The following is a 16,604-nucleotide window of genomic DNA, read 5'->3' as shown; positions in this document are numbered from 1 at the left end:
TGGTTACGTCATTTGAAATCAAGGTTGTATAATGGAATTTGGAGCTACAGGCAGCCCCCAAGTTGAGCTGCCCACTTGAAGCTGCCAGTGTCACCAGCTTGGGTGGTGCTTCATGCCCTCCCCCTTGTCTCTTTGGAGCTCTGCAGTCACAAAACTTGCCAGTCTTGGCTCTGGGGGAGCGGTGGATTCCAGTGCCTTCACTCTTGGAGGTTCTGGCCACGTAAAGGAATGATATTGCTAGAAAGCCAGCCACTCCCAGACTCTGGGTGGCCCATTTCCATTCTTTAGCATCTCAGCCAGGCAAAGGCCTCCCTTCCACTCCCAGAGTTAACCCTTGGTGCAGGGCCAAAGGGCTCAAAGGGCAGGGGTTGAAAACAATTGCTTTTTATGGAAGCAGGTGGCTAGTGGGAAAACCACACCCAGTGGCCAGGTATGCCCCTTGGGTTAGGCACTAGGGCCTTCCCCCTACCCATTCTCATTCCTTCAACAGGCAAGGTCAAGAGTTTAAGGAACCCTTTAGTTAACAGGTAAAATTAAAGTGAGAGAAGCCTGGGTGGAACCACGGAGAGACTGAGACCAAGGATGGTGCATTATAGAGCGGCTTCCCCAGAGCCAGTCCCTCCTCTTTCAACGACCTTAGACATGTCATTTAATCTCTTAGTGCCCCAGGAAACTAAGTATTAAGCAGAGCAGGAAATGCAGTTGGTACAGGCTTTCCCCACCAGCACATTAGGGTCAGCACAGAGCTAATGTGAAGCGACAAAACATCACAGTCAGGTGTAGCTGAAAACAAAAAGGTCAAATGGGAAATCAACAAACTGCAGATGGGGAAAATGAAGATGGCCACTTATCATCCACAGGCAACAGGCCAGACCTTTCACGGTAAGTGGGGTTCCATGTGCTACTGGGCAGAGGAAAGGAGATACTCGATTTCCCTACCACATTTACTAGTCCTCTATTTTTTTTGTATATAATGAACACCAAGGGTGTGGGTCTGAGGCTTACCAAGATTATCTTTCAGATGTCCCTTGGGGCAATGATCCTAACATTCACTTTCAGTACTTTAAAAATCCTTTGCCATTTCAATGATCATAGACATTTAGGGACCTCAGGTCCAGTTAGCCTTCTCGTTTTACAGATGGGGAAAATGAGGTCTAGACACATAAAGCAACTTGGCCAGAGTCACACATAGGCTCACAGATTGGGAGCTGAAAGGGATCTTAGAGGTCCTCAACTCTAGTCCCCCTCACTTTGTAGATGTGGAAACTGAGGCCAGGAGAGGTGAACCAAAGGTAGGAATTGAAGGCTTCTGAGGTCCCTTTTGGCCCCAAATCTATAAGCCCAACTGGAAGAGCCAAGAGTTCAGTCTGAGCACCTGCCTGCCTGCCTGCCTGCCTTCAGACCCAAATAGGAGGCCCAAATAGGATGTTGAAGGTAAACATTTATTCGGAAAAGAGAATCGGGATTACTTGTTGGGCCAGGAGCCCTTGCAGCTAGCCACTGCTGTGCTCGCTCACTCTGAGCAAGATTGTACCCCTTTTCTAAGGTTGAGGGTCTTCAGTAAAAACCACCTCCACAGTTTGGAGCCCCAGGGTCTAGCTTCATTTGCCTCCTCATTTCTCTGCTTGTTTTGGGTCAGAGGGTTCACTTTTCTTGAAAAGGCTTGCTGGACCCAGTATAAGAGCCGAGAAAAACCCAGGCGAGGTGAAGGTGAAGATGAAGATGAATCAATAGAAGATCCCGATTCCGATTGGGTTGTGGCAGGGCTACTGCTCGGAGACTCCCTTGAAGGACAGCAAAGGCCTTCTTTATCTTCTTCTTGGGAACTGAGCTGCAAATGGAGAAAGGAAGGCCAGGGACAGGGGATGAGGGGACAGGCCTGGGACTAAGCTGGGACTTGAGGCGATCCACAAGCTACTCATTTCCAGCTCAAGCAGACTGCTTTGGCACGGCCTCACCTCCCAGCTCTGCGGACAGGAAGCCCCAAAGAAGAGCTTTCGGCCTTGTTCTTTCTGGAGCCCTGTTGCCGGTGTTTTGGTGTGGCCCAGGCCACACGAATGCCCCATGTCACAAAGATGTCCTACGCCCTAGGACACCTAGGCTGGGGACACCCTCCATTTATCCACTACCACGAAACATCTCACATACTCCGTGCCCCACGTGTCCCTGCCCTCCAGGTGTCCCCTGCCACACAAGTGCCTCACATCATGTATGTATGCCATATGCTCCCAGTGCCTTTTGCCACACAAGGGCCCACACTTCCACACCCCATGCCAGACAAGTGTCCCAAGCCTATATGTGCCCCGTGCCCGGTAAGTGCCCCTTGCTACACTCTGTGTCCTATACTCTCCAGGGGTCCTGTGCCACCCAAGCGTCCCACACTCCCTTTGTGCCTCATGTCACACACGTACTCTATGTGTACCCCAAACCTCCAGGGGGCTCGTGCCACCCAAATGCCTCACATCTTAAATGTATCGCTACACCTGCCAGATACCCCATCTGGGGGTTCCCCTCATCCTATAGGTGTCCCATACCCTCGAGTGCCTGACATATGTTACATGCCCTACATGCTATATGTTCCCCAAGCCACACACGTGTGCCCCAATCCCTCTAGGTATGGCATGTCACATAAGTGCCCTAGAACTTATATATGTCCCATACGGTCCCATATATGTCCCATAGTCCGTACAACCTCCAGGTGCCCCGTGCTGCTATGCAAAGGTCCCACAACCTATTTGCACCCCACACCTTGCATGTAGGCATTTCATGCCACGTCCATTGCTTACACTCACCATGTGCCCTATCCAGTGGAAGGGTCCCATGCCTTCCCAGGCACCCCCCGCCACATCAATGCCCCATGATCTATGTGTACCTCCCCCATTCTAGGTGCCCTATACCACACCAATGGCCCATAGCCCATATGTGCCCCGCACCCTCCAGGTGTCCTGTGCCCCATACCATGTATGTGCCCCACCGTCTCCAGGTGTCCCATCCAAGCACACCGTTGAGCAGAGGCAATGAGCACTGCCAGCTCTCTGTTCTAGGCTTCTCTTCGGACCTGCCAGCCCTCCTCTGGTGCCTCTCGTTTGCCTTGCTTTTGATCCTCTGCAATCTCTCGCTTGGTGACTTTGAAAGGTTCAGTTCCAATTTCCTCCAGGTCCCTTGCTGGATGTTAAAACCCATTTGGGGGAAGGTGGGTTCCAGGGCCTCCTCTAGGTCTTCCTCTAGGAAATGGGTTTGCGCTGTGGCCAGATCCTCAGATGGCTTTGCATCTCCTCCAGGCATGTCTGTTTTGCTTTTACTAACAGCGTTTTTATTGTCCTGGCCCACAGCGCTATGTGTGCCTTCAGCTCCCCAGGCTGTATCCTGCATGTCTCTGCTCGTGCTGTAGGCCCTGTCAGCTCTCCTGGTGGTCTTGTCACTACTGTTGGGCATCTGTAGTAAAGAGCTATTGGAGATGTCCTCAGAGGTTCGATAACAAGGGAAATAACCAACGGAGACGCTCAACTCACTGGAGGCATCGTGGAGGGAGCTTCCCCCTGGATCTTCGGAGTTTTCCCAGAAGAGACATACCAATGAGTCGGAGTCAAGTCGATTTGGGAAACTCGTTGAAGATGACTCCTTTTCCTCAAAGCTCAAAACATCCGTTTCCTCCTAGAAGAAAAATGAAAAGACATGAGAGCTGGTCCATTGCTTGCCCTTGGAAGCTGCTGCATCCACCTTCCATGACAGTCTCAGCAGAGGGCTCCTTCTTGCACCCGGGGCTCCAACGGGATGCTCACTGGGCACCTGGCATCGCCTACGCTGAGGCTGAATGTTTTCTCTCTATTTGGCTGAGAAAGAGGACATGAATGGCTTCAAATCCCACCTGTGCCACTTATAAGTCAAGAAGGCATAAACAGGACAAACAATAAATACATGTTTATCAATCAATAAATACAGAGTAGTGCAATCCAAGGTAGTCTGGGAGGCAAGGCACCAGCCTTCGGGAAGATTGCAAAATCCTTCATGCAGAAGATGGTGCCAAGCTGCCTTTTTAAAGAAGAGAAAGGGGGCAGCTGGGTGCCTCAGTGGATTGAGGGTCAGGCCTAGAGACAGGAGGTCCTAGGTACTTCCCAGCAGTGTGACCCTGGGCAAGTCACTTCACCCCCATTGCCTAACCCTTACCACTCTTCTGCCTTGGAACCAATATACAGTACTGACTCCAAGGTGGAAGGTGACAGTTTTTTAAAAAATAAAATAAGAGAAAACTCAAGGACCGAGAGGCATGTCGGTGGCTCAGTGAATAGAGAGCCAGGCCCAGAGATGGATGATCCTGGGTTCCAATCTGGCCTCAGCCTCATGCCTAGCTCTTACTGCTCTTCTGTCTTGGAACCGATATTTAGTACTGATTCTAAAATGGAAGGTGGGGGCTTTAGAAAAATAAAACTAAAAATAGAAAAAGAAGTGAGAGACTCTATGAGGCAGAAGTGATGAGAGAGACAGCTATAGGTACTGAGATGGAAATAGGAGAACAAAGAGATCAGAATGGCTGGATCAAAGAGTGAAGGAGGGGAAGTGATGGCCAGTGAGGCTGAAAAGATAGCTGCGAGCCAGGTTGCATAGGTTTTAAAAGCCAAACAAAGGAGTTTCTGTTTAACCCGAGAAGCAACAAGTGGCTCAGGGAATTGATCATTATTATTATTATTCTTTTTTAAAACACTGACCTTCCATTGTGGAATCTATACTAAGAATATACCAACGCAAAAAAGCAATGAGTACCAGGCAATGGGGGTTAAGTCTGAGGCCAGATTGGAACCCAGGACCTCCTATCTCCAGGCCTGGATCTCTATCCACTGAGCTACCCAGCTGCCCCTCTAAGAACTGATTCTTAGAGTGATATGGTCAGATGTATGCTTAAGAAAACCACATTGGTAATGCTATAGACGATAGACTGGAACAGGGAGAGACTTGAGGCAGAGAAGCCAGTTAAGATGCTGTTTCAGGTGATAGTAAGGACGTTTGAAGGACCTGAGCTACAACGATGGCTGTGTGGGCACAGAGAAGTTCAGCATAAGAAGAGATGGTGTGATGGTAGGAATGACAACATTTGGCAACTCTTGGGCTGAGGAGATAAAGATAATAACCAGCTTCTAAACATGGGAGACGAGAATGACCAGGCTTTCTATAAAAAAAGGCAGAGTGAGGCACAACAAGATGGCGGACGTGCCATTTTCTGTGATCCTCACAACTTTTCCAAGTCCGTCAAACAAATTCAGCAACTTCAGCTGTCTCCATAGTCTGGGACACCCAGAATCCCAAAGAAGAAAAAAGCCAGACCAAACCCCAGAACTGATGATCACTTAGCATGCTCCCTACTGCCCTCCCCTGGCTCTGGCAGGGAGGGCCCAAGGCCACATCAAAACCCTCCAAATGGGCCCTCTTCCTCCCTCCCCCTTTCTTCTTCCCAGTGTCCTGGAGATCTCAACTCCAGGTGGCCACAGCCTTTCAGGAATACAAGTGGTAGCAACCTGGAAGTCCCAGCACTACAAAAACTGGTGCTGGGCCAAAGAACAGAGGGGGTGGGACAGTACATGGTGCCCATGAGGAGCCCATGCAACACTTCACCAAGTTCTGACCACCCCAAAGCAACCTGGACCAGAGCCCTAGGCTAGTCAACTGTGAATTGCCCAGTATGGGAAGAGGATGAGCCACTGGGAAATTCAGCCTCCAGGAAGGGGTGGGGGAAATGAAGAAGTAAAGGACAGAGACGATAAGGGGGGGAGGGAAGGATGGAAAATGCTGAAGATTTCAAGGGGAGATCTCTCAGAGACTTTGATCTGAACCAGCTAAGTGTATGGAAGAAATAGTAACAAGAGAAGGAACTCTGGCCAGCAGATTTCTGATTACAGTATGCTCAGACATCTATGAACAAACATAGCAAAATAAGGCATGGTGATGCAGCCCACCTGTAGGGTGGCATCACAGAAATACCACTCGGTGTTGGGGAAGGCGGCAGGGTTCGAAGAAAAGTGAGAATTCTTTGTATAATGAGGAGACTAGCAAAATGTAAATCTGCAAAGGCAAACCTTACCAAGGAAATAAATGAAAGAAATAGTAGATTGGGAATGCAAATACATAGAAGTGAAGAACAATTGAGGAGAAGATAATGTTGAAAATAACATTAAAAAGTATGTAGGAGCAGCTATTTGGTTCAAAGGATTGAGAGCCAGGCCTGGAGACAGGAGGTCCTGGGTTCGAATGTGGCCTCAGACACTTCCTAATTATGTGACCGTGGGTGAGTCACTTAACCCCCATTGCCTAGCCCTTATCACTCTTCTGCCTTGGAATCAATATTTAGTATAGATTCCAATATGGAAGGAAGGAAGGAAGGAAGGAAGGAAGGAAGGAAGGAAGGAAGGAAGGAAGGAAGGAAGGGAGGGACGGAGGGAGGGAGGGAGGGAGGAATGGAGGAAGGGAGAAAGGGAGGAAGGGAGGGAGGGAGGAAGAGAGGGAGGAAGGGAGGAAAGGAGGAAGAAAGAAAGGCAGGGAGGAAGAGAAGGAGGGAGGAACAGAGGAAGGAAAGAAGAGAGGAAGGGAGGTAGGGAAGAAGGAAGGGAGGGAGGAAGAGAGGGAAGGAGGATCGAAGGGAGGGAGGAAGGAAGGAGGAGAGGAAGAGAAGAAGGGAGGGAGGAAGAGAGGAAGGGAGGGAGGAAGAGAGGGAGTGTGGGAAGGAGGGAGGGAGGAAGAGAGGGAGGAAGGAAGGGAAGGAGGAAGAGAGGAAGGAAGAGAGAGGAAGGAAGGAAGAGAGGGAGGGAGGGAGGAGGAAAGAGAGAAAGGAAGGAGGAGAGGAAGGAAGAGAGGGAGGAAGGAAGGAAGGGAGGGAGGAGGGAGGAAGAAAGAAAGGCAGGGAGGAAGAGAGGGAGGGAGGAACAGAGGAAGGAAAGAAGAGAGGAAGGGAGGTAGGGAGGAAGGAAGGGAGGGAGGAAGAGAGGGAGTGTGGGAAGGAGGGAGGGAGGAAGAGAGGGAGGAAGGAAGGGAGGGAGGAAGAGAGGAAGGAAGCGAGAGGAAGGAAGGAAGAGAGGGAGGGAGGGAGGAGGAAAGAGAGGAAGGAATGAGGAGAGGCAGGAAGAGAGGGAGGAAGGAAGGAAGGGAAGGAGGAAGGGAGGAAGAAAGAAAGGCAGGGAGGAAGAGAGGGAAGTAGGAACAGAGGAAGGAAAGAAGAGAAGAAGGGAGGTAGGGAGGAAGGGAGGGAGGGAGGAAGGGAGGAAGAAAGAAAGGCAGGGAGGAAGGGAGGAAGAAAGAAAGGCAGGGAGGAAGAGAGGGAGGGAGGAACAGAGGAAGGAAAGAAGAGAGGAAGGGAGGTAGGGAGGAAGGAAGGGAGGGAGGAAGAAAGGGAAGGAGGATCAAAGGGAGGGAGGAAGGAAGGAGGAGAGGAAGAGAAGAAGGGAGGGAGGAAGAGAGGAAGGGAGGGAGGGAGGGAGGGAGGGAGGAAGAAAGGCAGGGAGGAAGAGAAGGAGGGAGGAACAGAGGAAGGAAAGAAGAGAGGAAGAGAGGGAAGGAGGATCGAAGGGAGGGAGGAAGGAAGGAGGAGAGGAAGAGAAGAAGGGAGGGAGGAAGGGAGGGAGGAAGAGAGGGAGGGAGGGAGGAGGAGAGAGGAAGGAAGGGAGGAAGGAAGGAAGGAAGGGAGGGAGGAAGGGAGGAAGAAAGAAAGGCAGGGAGGAAGAGAGGGAGGGAGGAACAGAGGAAGGAAAGAAGAGAAGAAGGGAGGGGAGGAGGGAGGAGAAGGGAGGAGGAGAGGAAGGAAGGGAGGGAGGAAGGGAGGAAGAAAGAAAGGCAGGGAGGAAGGGAGGAAGAAAGAAAGGCAGGGAGTAAGAGAGGGAGGGAGGAACAGAGGAAGGAAGAAGAGAGGAAGGGAGGTAGGAGGAAGGAAGGGAGGGAGGAAGGAAGAGAGGGAGTGTGGAAGGAGGGAGGGAGGAAGAGGGAGGGAGGAGGAGAGAGGAAGGAAGGAGGAGAGGAAGGAAGGGAGGAAGGAAGGAAGGAAGGGAGGGAGGGAGGAAGGGAGGAAGAAAGATAGGCAGGGAGGAAGAGAGGGAGGGAGGAACAGAGGAAGGAAAGAAGAGAAGGGAGGTAGGGAGGAAGGAAGGAAGGAGGAAGGGAGGGAGGAAGGGAAGAAGAAAGAAAGGCAGGGAGGAAGGGAGGAATAAAGAAAGGCAGGGAGGAAGGGAGGAAGAAAGAAAGGCAGGGAGGAGAGGGAGGGGAGGGGGGGAGGGGGGGGGAGGAACAGAGGAAGGAAAGAAGAGAGGAAGGGAGGTAGGGAGGAAGGAAGGGAGGGAGGAAGAAAGGGAAGGAGGATCAAAGGGAGGGAGGAAGGAAGGAGGAGAGGAAGAGAAGAAGGGAGGGAGGAAGAGAGGAAGGGAGGGAGGGAGGGAGGGAGGGAGGAAGAAAGGCAGGGAGGAAGAGAAGGAGGGAGGAACAGAGGAAGGAAAGAAGAGAGGAAGAGAGGGAAGGAGGATCGAAAGGAGGGAGGAAGGAAGGAGGAGAGGAAGAGAAGAAGGGAGGGAGGAAGGGAGGGAGGAAGAGAGGGAGGGAGGGAGGAGGAGAGAGGAAGGAAGGGAGGAAGGAAGGAAGGGAGGGAGGAAGGGAGGAAGAAAGAAAGGCAGGGAGGAAGAGAGGGAGGGAGGAACAGAGGAAGGAAAGAAGAGAAGAACGGAGGTAGGGAGGAAGGAAGGGAGGGAGGAAGGGAGGAAGAAAGAAAGGCAGGGAGGAAGGGAGGAAGAAAGAAAGGCAGGGAGTAAGAGAGGGAGGGAGGAACAGAGGAAGGAAAGAAGAGAGGAAGGGAGGTAGGGAGGAAGGAAGGGAGGGAGGAAGGAAGAGACGGAGTGTGGGAAGGAGGGAGGGAGGAAGAGAGGGAGGGAGGAGGAGAGGAGGAAGGAAGGAGGAGAGGAAGGAAGGGAGGAAGGAAGGAAGGGAGGGAGGGAGGAAGGGAGGAAGAAAGATAGGCAGGGAGGAAGAGAGGGAGGGAGGAACAGAGGAAGGAAAGAAGAGAAGGGAGGTAGGGAGGAAGGAAGGGAGGGAGGAAGGGAAGAAGAAAGAAAGGCAGGGAGGAAGGGAGGAAGAAAGAAAGGCAGGGAGGAAGAGAGGGAGGAGGAACAGAGGAAGGAAGAAAGAGGAAGGGAGGAGGGAAGGAGGGAGGGAGGAGAGAGGGAGTGTGGGAAGGAGGGAGGGAGGAAGAGAGGGAGGAAGGAGGGAGGGAGGAAGAGAGGGAGGGAGAGAGAGGGAGTGTGGAAGGAGGGAGGGAGAAGGAGGGAGGGAGGAGGAGGGAGGAAGAGGAGGGAGGAGGAAGAGAGGAGGAAGGAGGAAGGGAGGGAGGAGGAAGGAGGAGGGAAGGGAAGAGGAGGGAGGAAGGAAGGAGGGAGGGAGGAAGGAAGAGGAGGTGGGAGGGAGGGAGGGTGGAAGGAGAGGAGGGAGGAAGGAGGAGGAAGAAGGAAGGAGGGAGGAGGGAGGAAGGAGGGAGGGAGGAAGGAGGAAGAAGAGGAAGGGAGGTAGGGAGGAGGAAGGGAGGGAGGAAGAAGGGAAGGAGGATCAAGGGAGGGAGGAAGGAAGGAGGAGAGGAAGGAGAAGGAAGGGAGGGAGGAAGAGAGGAAGGGAGGGAGGGAGGGAGGGAGGAAGAAAGGCAGGGAGGAAGAGAAGGAGGGAGGAACAGAGGAAGGAAAGAAGAGAGGAAGGGAGGTAGGGAAGAAGGAAGGGAGGGAGGAAGAGAGGGAAGGAGGATCGAAGGGAGGGAGGAAGGAGGAGGAGAGGAAGAGAAGAAGGGAGGGAGGAAGGGAGGGAGGAAGAGAGGGAGGGAGGGAGGAGGAGAGAGGAAGGAAGGGAGGAAGGAAGGAAGGGAGGGAGGAAGGGAGGAAGAAAGAAAGGCAGGGAGGAAGAGAGGGAGGGAGGAACAGAGGAAGGAAAGAAGAGAAGAAGGGAGGTAGGGAGGAAGGAAGGGAGGGAGGAAGGGAGGAAGAAAGAAAGGCAGGAGGAAGGGAGGAAGAAAGAAAGGCAGGGAGGAAGAGAGGGAGGGAGGAACAGAGGAAGGAAAGAAGAGAGGAAGGGAGGTAGGGAGGAAGGAAGGGAGGGAGGAAGAGAGGAAGGGAGGGAGGAAGAGAGGGAGTGTGGGAAGGAGGGAGGGAGGAAGAGAGGAGGAGGAAGGAGGGAGGAAGAGAGGAAGGAAGAGAGAGGAAGGAAGGAAGAGAGGGAGGGAGGGAGGAGAAAGGAGAGGAAGGAATGAGGAGAGGCAGGAAGAGAGGGAGGAAGGAAGGAAGGGAAGGAGGAAGGGAGGAAGAAAGAAAGGCAGGGAGGAAGAGAGGAGGGAGAACAGAGGAAGGAAGAGAGAGGAAGGGAGGTAGGGAGGAAGGAAGGGAGGGAGGAAGAGAGGGAGTGTGGGAAGGAGGGAGGGAGGAAGAGAGGGAGGAAGGAAGGGAGGGAGGAAGAGAGGAAGGAAGAGAGAGGAAGGAAGGAAGAGAGGGAGGGAGGAGGAAAGAGAGGAAGGAATGAGGAGAGGCAGGAAGAGAGGGAGGAAGGAAGGAAGGGAAGGAGGAAGGGAGGAAGAAAGAAAGGCAGGGAGGAAGAGAGGGAAGGAGGAACAGAGGAAGGAAAGAAGAGAAGAAGGGAGGTAGGGAGGAAGGAAGGGAGGGAGGAAGGGAGGAAGAAAGAAAGGCAGGGAGGAAGGGAGGAAGAAAGAAAGGCAGGGAGGAAGAGAGGGAGGGAGGAACAGAGGAAGGAAAGAAGAGAGGAAGGGAGGTAGGGAGGAAGGAAGGGAGGGAGGAAGAAAGGGAAGGAGGATCAAAGGGAGGGAGGAAGGAAGGAGGAGAGGAAGAGAAGAAGGGAGGGAGGAAGAGAGGAAGGGAGGGAGGGAGGGAGGGAGGGAGGGAGGGAGGGAGGAAGAAAGGCAGGGAGGAAGAGAAGGAGGAGGAAAGAGGAAGGAAGAAGAGAGGAAGAGAGGGAAGGAGGATCGAAGGGAGGGAGGAGGAAGGAGGAGAGGAAGAGAAGAAGGGAGGGAGGAAGGGAGGGAGGAAGAGAGGGAGGGAGGGAGGAGGAGAGAGGAAGGAAGGGAGGAAGGAAGGAAGGGAGGGAGGAAGGGAGGAAGAAAGAAAGGCAGGGAGGAAGAGAGGGAGGAGGAACAGAGGAAGGAAAGAAGAGAAGAAGGGAGGTAGGGAGGAAGGAAGGGAGGAGGAAGGGAGAAGAAAGAAAGGCAGGGAGGAAGGGAGGAAGAAAGAAAGGCAGGGAGTAAGAGAGGGAGGGAGGAACAGAGGAAGGAAAGAAGAGAGGAAGAGAGGTAGGGAGGAAGGAAGGAGGGAGGAAGAGAGGGAGTGTGGGAAGGAGGGAGGGAGGAGAGGGAGGGGAGGAGGAGGAGGAAGGAGGAGTGGAAGGAAGGGAGGAAGGAAGGAAGGGAGGGAGGGAGGAAGGGAGGAAGAAGATAGGCAGGGAGGAAGAGAGGGAGGGAGGAACAGAGGAAGGAAAGAAGAGAAGGGAGGTAGGGAGGAAGGAAGGGAGGGAGGAAGGGAAGAAGAAAGAAAGGCAGGGAGGAAGGAGGAAGAAAGAAAGGCAGGGAGGAAGAGAGGGAGGAGGAACAGAGGAAGGAAAGAAGAGAGGAAGGGAGGTAGGGAGGAAGGGAGGAGGAAGAGAGGAAGGAGGGAGAGAGAGGGAGTGTGGGAAGGAGGGAGGGAGGAAGAGAGGGAGGAAGGAAGGGAGGGAGGAAGAGAGGAAGAGAGAGAGGAAGAGAGGGAGGGAGGGAGGAGGAGAGAGGAAGGAAGGAGGAGAGGAAGGAGGGAGGGAAGGAAGGAAGGGAGGGAGGAAGGGAGGAAGAAAGAAGGGAGGAAGGGAGGAAGAAAGAAAGGCAGGGAGGAGAGAGGGAGGGAGGAACAGAGGAAGGAAAGCAGAGAGGAAGGGAGGAAGAAAGAAGGCAGGGAGGAAGAGAGCGAGGAGGAACAGAGGAAGGAAAGAAGAGAAGAAGGGAGGTAGGGAGGAAGAAAGAAAGGCAGGGAGGAAAGGAGGAAGAAAGAAAGGCAGGAGGAAGAGAGGGAGGGAGGAACAGAGGAAGGAAAGAAGAGAGGAAGGGAGGTAGGGAGGAAGGAAGGGAGGGAGGAAGAGAGGGAAGGAGGATCAAAGGGAGGGAGGAAGGAAGGAGGAGAGGAAGAGAAGAAGGGAGGGAGGAAGAGAGGAAGGGAGAGAGGAAGAGAGGGAGTGTGGGAAGGAGGGAGGGAGGAAGAGAGGGAGGAAGAGAGGAAGGAAGAGAAAGGAAGGAAGGAAGAGAGGGAAGGAGGGAGGAGGAAAGAGAGGAAGGAAGGAGGAGAAGAAGGAAGAGAGGGAGGAAGGAAGGGAGGGAGGAAGAGAGGGAAGGAGGAGAGGGAGGAAGGAAGAGAGGGAGAAGGAAGGAGGATAGGGAGGAAGGAAGGAGGAGAGGAAAAGAGGAAGGGAGGGAGGAAGAAAGGAAGGGAGGGAGGAAGAGAAGAAGGGAGGTAGGAAGAGAGGGAGGGCGGGAAGAACAGATGAAGGTAATGAGGAAGGAGGAAGGAAGAGAGGCAGGGAAGGAGAGGTTGGGAGGGAAGAAGGAAGAGAGGGAAGAGAGGAAGGAAGGACCCCCTTTGCGTAGCCCTTATCATTCTTCTGCCTTGGAATCAATATTTAGTATAGATTCCAAGATGGGATGAAGGAAGAAAAGGAAGGAAGGAAGGAAGGAAGGAAGGGAAGGAAGGAAGGAAGGAAGGAAGGAAGGAAGGAAGGAAGGAAGGAAGGAAGGAAGGAAGGAAGGAAGGAAGGAAGGAAGGAAGGAAGGAAGGAAGGAAGGAAGGAAGGAAGGAAGGAAGGGAGGGAGGGAGGGAGGGAGGGAGGGAGGGAGGGAGGAATACTGGGAGGAAGGAAGGAAGAGAGGGAGGGAGAAAGAGAGGCAAGGAGGAAGAGAGGAATGAAGGAAGAGAGGTAGGGAGGAAGGAAGAGAGAAGATGGAAGTGAGGAAGGAAGCAAGAAGGGGAGAAAGGCAAGGAGGAAGGAAGAGAGGGAGGAAGAAAGAAAGGCAGGGAGGAAGAGAGGAAGGGAGGCAGGGAAGAGGGAAGAGAGGGAGGAAGGAAGGAGGAGAGGGAGGGACAAAGGAGGAAAGAAACAAGAGAGGGAGAGAGGAAGGAAGGAAGGAAGAGAGGGAGGGAGGGAGGGATGGAGGGAAGAAGGGAGGGAGGGAGGAAGGAAGAAGAGAGCGAGGAAGGAAGGAAGAGAGGCAGAGAGGAAGGAAGGGAGAGAATGGAGATATGTTCAGTTTGCAAGCCAAACATGTCAATCTCAAGACAGAATACACAGATACAACCTAAGGATCAGAGATTTCCTGGAAGAATATGACAGGACAAAACAAACTTAATAACACAATGAAGAAAGTAATTGAAGGGAATTGGCTAGAACATGGAACATGCGATTGCAATTGAAAGAATTCATAAATTTCTTTTTTAAACCGTCACTTTCTGTCTTTGCTCCAAGGCAGAAGAGTGATAAGGGCTATGCAATGGGAGTTAAATGACCTACCCAGGGTCACCCAGCTGGGAAGTATCTGAGGCCAGATTGCTACCCAGGGCCTCCATCTCTAGGCCTGGCACTCTATCCCCTGAGCCACCCGGCTGCCCCCTCCTAGATTTCTTTTAGAAAAAGCCAAGGCAGCAAACTCCAAGACAGACAGTGGTTAAATTGAACAATTCATTTGAGGAATTTAGAAAGAAATGATGCAAGCGAAGCGGCCAGCAATGAAGGGAGGGTGATCTGTGTGGCCTCAGAAAGAAGAAAGCCTACAGGGGAGTGATTGAGGTGGAGAGGGGGGAAACTGAGTGTGGGAGGGAAAGCAGAAGGCCTTTCTCAGCCAGGAGAAGGTTCCACTGAGGAATGGTCCCAAGGGTGAAGGGGTAAGGAGCTTGCACTGACCAGGGCCTGGAGAACTTGGGGCTGGGGGGCTGGAGGCTGGCTAGGGGGAGCTGAAGATTAGGGGCTGGAGAGATAGTGGAGGTTGCAGTCTGCTGGAGAAGTCGGGGAAGGAAGGGTTCTCCCCCATTTGGCCTGAGAAAAGCCCAGTAGATTTGGCAAGAGATCACTGGGGGGGGGGGGGACACTAAGACAAACTGGACCGATGCTGCTGCACCTGCACGTGCTTTACAGAAGATCTATCTTGAATGCACAAAGTAACTGCCCGGCTTCCTGGGACGGATGGCCGGACGCTAGATAAGGAGGCTGAGGAAGCCCTGGCAGATAGCTGGGGTGGGTGGCTGGCCGGTGGCAGGCAGTTGTTTCATTTTTTAAAGTTAAGGCTAGGAGATAGGAGGGCAGAGCCGGAGAACTTGGGGAAGGAAGTAGCAGATTAGAGCATGGGGAGATACTTGAGGCCAGCGTGGTCTGTGGGAGAGGTTGGGAAGGGATGGAATTAAAAGCACAGGCAGAGGAACTGGCCTTGATTAGGAGAAGGGCCACCTCGGTGTCTGTCAGAAACTGGGAGAGAGGGGGCAGCCGGAGAGCCAGGCCTAGAGTTGGGAGGTTCTGGGTTTAAATCTGGCCTCAGACACTTCCCAGCTGTGTGACCCTGGGCGAGTCACTTCACCCCCATAGCCTAGCCCTTGCTGTGCTGCTGCCTTGGGACCAATACACTGTGTTGGTTCTAAGGCAGAAGGTGAGGGTAAAAAAAAAGAAACTGGGAGAGGAGGTGGGAAAGTGACATCAGGAAGTCTCTCCAGTGGGAGGGGAGGGAAAGTGTGGGAGGCTTGAGAAAGGAGGAGGGGGTTTGGGGCTCCCCATTGGCTCTTCTAGGATAGTACCTGTGTCCTTTCCACTGAATGCTCGTCATTCAAGGACTCTTCCATTAGTAGGATTTCTTCCCACGGCTCTGTCATAAGAAAACTCGGTGTTCCTTTTCTCTCTTTTACCTGTGCGGGGGTCGGCAGGAAGGAAGCGAGAGGGGGTTAAAGGAGGGGAGCAAACCCCGGAAGTGGGCATTAGCTGGAAGCCTCCAAGTGGCCCGGCGCCTTACTGGAACGACCTGCACACACGCGTAGCCACATACATACCCCCGGACTCTCCCCCTCCTGTAGGGAAAGGATGGGAGTCGAGGAACCATGGGAAAAGCGGCAAAATTCATCTATTAAATACATGGATTTTTAAAAAGAATGTGAGCTCTTTGGTTCTAAATCCTAGTTTAAAAAAAGACGGTCCCCCTCCCCCCCCCCCGCCCCATTTGTCCCTTCCCACACCATCGCGAAAGGCGAACAACCTCCCATACCCGTCCTGTGGCCAAGGTGAGGCCAGTGGCCCAGCTAATTACCTTTCTCTCCCCAAACATTCACGTTTAGATCAAAGAATCTGAAGGCTGTAACACAAACTTGAAAGGGTTTCCATTCATTCAGGCCAGCCCAAAGGACTCTGGGAAAAAGGGCCCTCCCTCCCTTCCTCCCTCCCTCTCTCCCTCCCTACCTTCCTCCCTCCCTCCTTCCCTCCCTCTCTCCCTCCCTCTCTCCCTCCCTCCCTCTCTCCCTCCTCCCTTCCTCCCTCCCTCCCTCCCTCCCTCCCTTCCTTCCTCCCTCCCTCCCTCCCTCCCTCCCTTCCTTCCTCCCTCCCTCCCTCCCTCCCTCCCTCCCTTCCTCCCTTCCTCCCTCCCTCTCTCCCTTCCTCCCTCCCTCCCTCCCTCCCTTCCTCCCTCCCTCCCTCCCTCTCTCCCTTCCTCCCTCCCTCCCTCTCTCCTTCCCTCTCTCCCTCTCTCCCTCCCTCCTTCCCTTCCTCTCTCCCTCCCTCCCTCCCTCCCTCCACAGGGACAACCAAGGGCCCACCTTCCTCTCACCATCTTTGTGGCTGCCATCGTAGTCTCTTGAGGGTGTCTGGTGTACCTGAGTGAGCCAGGGCTCTGAAGAGTCTCCTGCCAACCAGGTCGAGGAAGGGGATTTTGTGGATCTGGGCAACAACCTGAGCAGAAGTCTGGGTTCTTCTAAGCCCTGGGCTCCCACTGCTTGGTTCTAAGTGTCATCCTCAAAGGTTCTAAACCGGGCGGGGGCTCTGATGACACAATGGACTGCCTAGGGGAAGTGGTCATACACGGGGGAGGGGCAGCCAACAGGGTTCTAGGCAGAACTTGGCTCTTAAAGGGGCAGGGCGCCACTTGAGGGACAAGGGCAAAAGAAAGGTTTCACGTTGGGTTTTGGGTAGCAATCATCAAAAGGAGATGGCAAAGGGTTCAATAAAGACTGTGGCAGTGTACAGTACAGCACACATGATGTTCAGGGCACTGGACATGGCAAGAGCTAGGAGCCTGAATTCATGACCAGAAGGCACCTCTCTGCTGCTTGCCAAGGTGCTGGATGGCTCTCTGGGTGGGACTGGGGGCTGCAGATTGGGAAACAAGTCATAGAAAACCCAAATGTAAGCACTCAAGAAGCTTGTTGAGGCTTTAGAAAGACTGTACTACCAGGCGACCAGCTGAGGAAACAAAAGCAGGCCAGGGCAGGGCAAACAGGTGACTTGGGATGGATGTGGTGCAGTGGCTCTAGCCCTAAGTGTTCATGGGTAATCAATCACCAGGCTTCCTGAGGAGGACAAAGTTTTGCCATTCGCACGCTGTCCTCATATGA

The 16,604-nt window shown here is 53.3% G+C and overlaps 1 protein-coding gene across 8 annotated transcripts; it reads right to left on the bottom strand.

Moving 5' to 3' along the window:
• Positions 1–1,421: 1,421 nt before the first annotated feature.
• LOC103104173 (uncharacterized) lies at positions 1,422–16,031 on the bottom strand. Of its 8 annotated transcripts, none has more exons than XM_056809535.1 (5): positions 15,810–16,031; positions 15,308–15,364; positions 14,805–14,912; positions 2,959–3,654; positions 1,422–1,831 (listed from the first exon to the last, which is right to left on the bottom strand). In XM_056809535.1, the coding sequence occupies exons 2-5, from the start codon at positions 15,323–15,325 to the stop codon at positions 1,514–1,516; spliced, it is 1,140 nt and encodes a 379-aa protein (XP_056665513.1). In that variant the 5' UTR covers positions 15,326–15,364; positions 15,810–16,031; the 3' UTR covers positions 1,422–1,513. The 8 variants fall into 8 exon arrangements, with proteins under 8 accessions (XP_056665513.1, XP_056665511.1, XP_056665515.1 ...); XM_056809533.1 differs by having other exon boundaries at positions 15,821–16,031; XM_056809537.1 differs by having other exon boundaries at positions 14,805–14,872; positions 15,821–16,031.
• Between the last annotated feature and the right edge of the window lie 573 nt (positions 16,032–16,604).

This window comes from Monodelphis domestica, chromosome X (assembly GCF_027887165.1).
Source record: "Monodelphis domestica isolate mMonDom1 chromosome X, mMonDom1.pri, whole genome shotgun sequence".
In the NCBI taxonomy this organism is placed as follows: domain Eukaryota; kingdom Metazoa; phylum Chordata; class Mammalia; order Didelphimorphia; family Didelphidae; genus Monodelphis; species Monodelphis domestica.
Note: the sequence above shows the minus strand (reverse complement) of the source record. Positions and strands in the feature narration are given on the sequence as shown.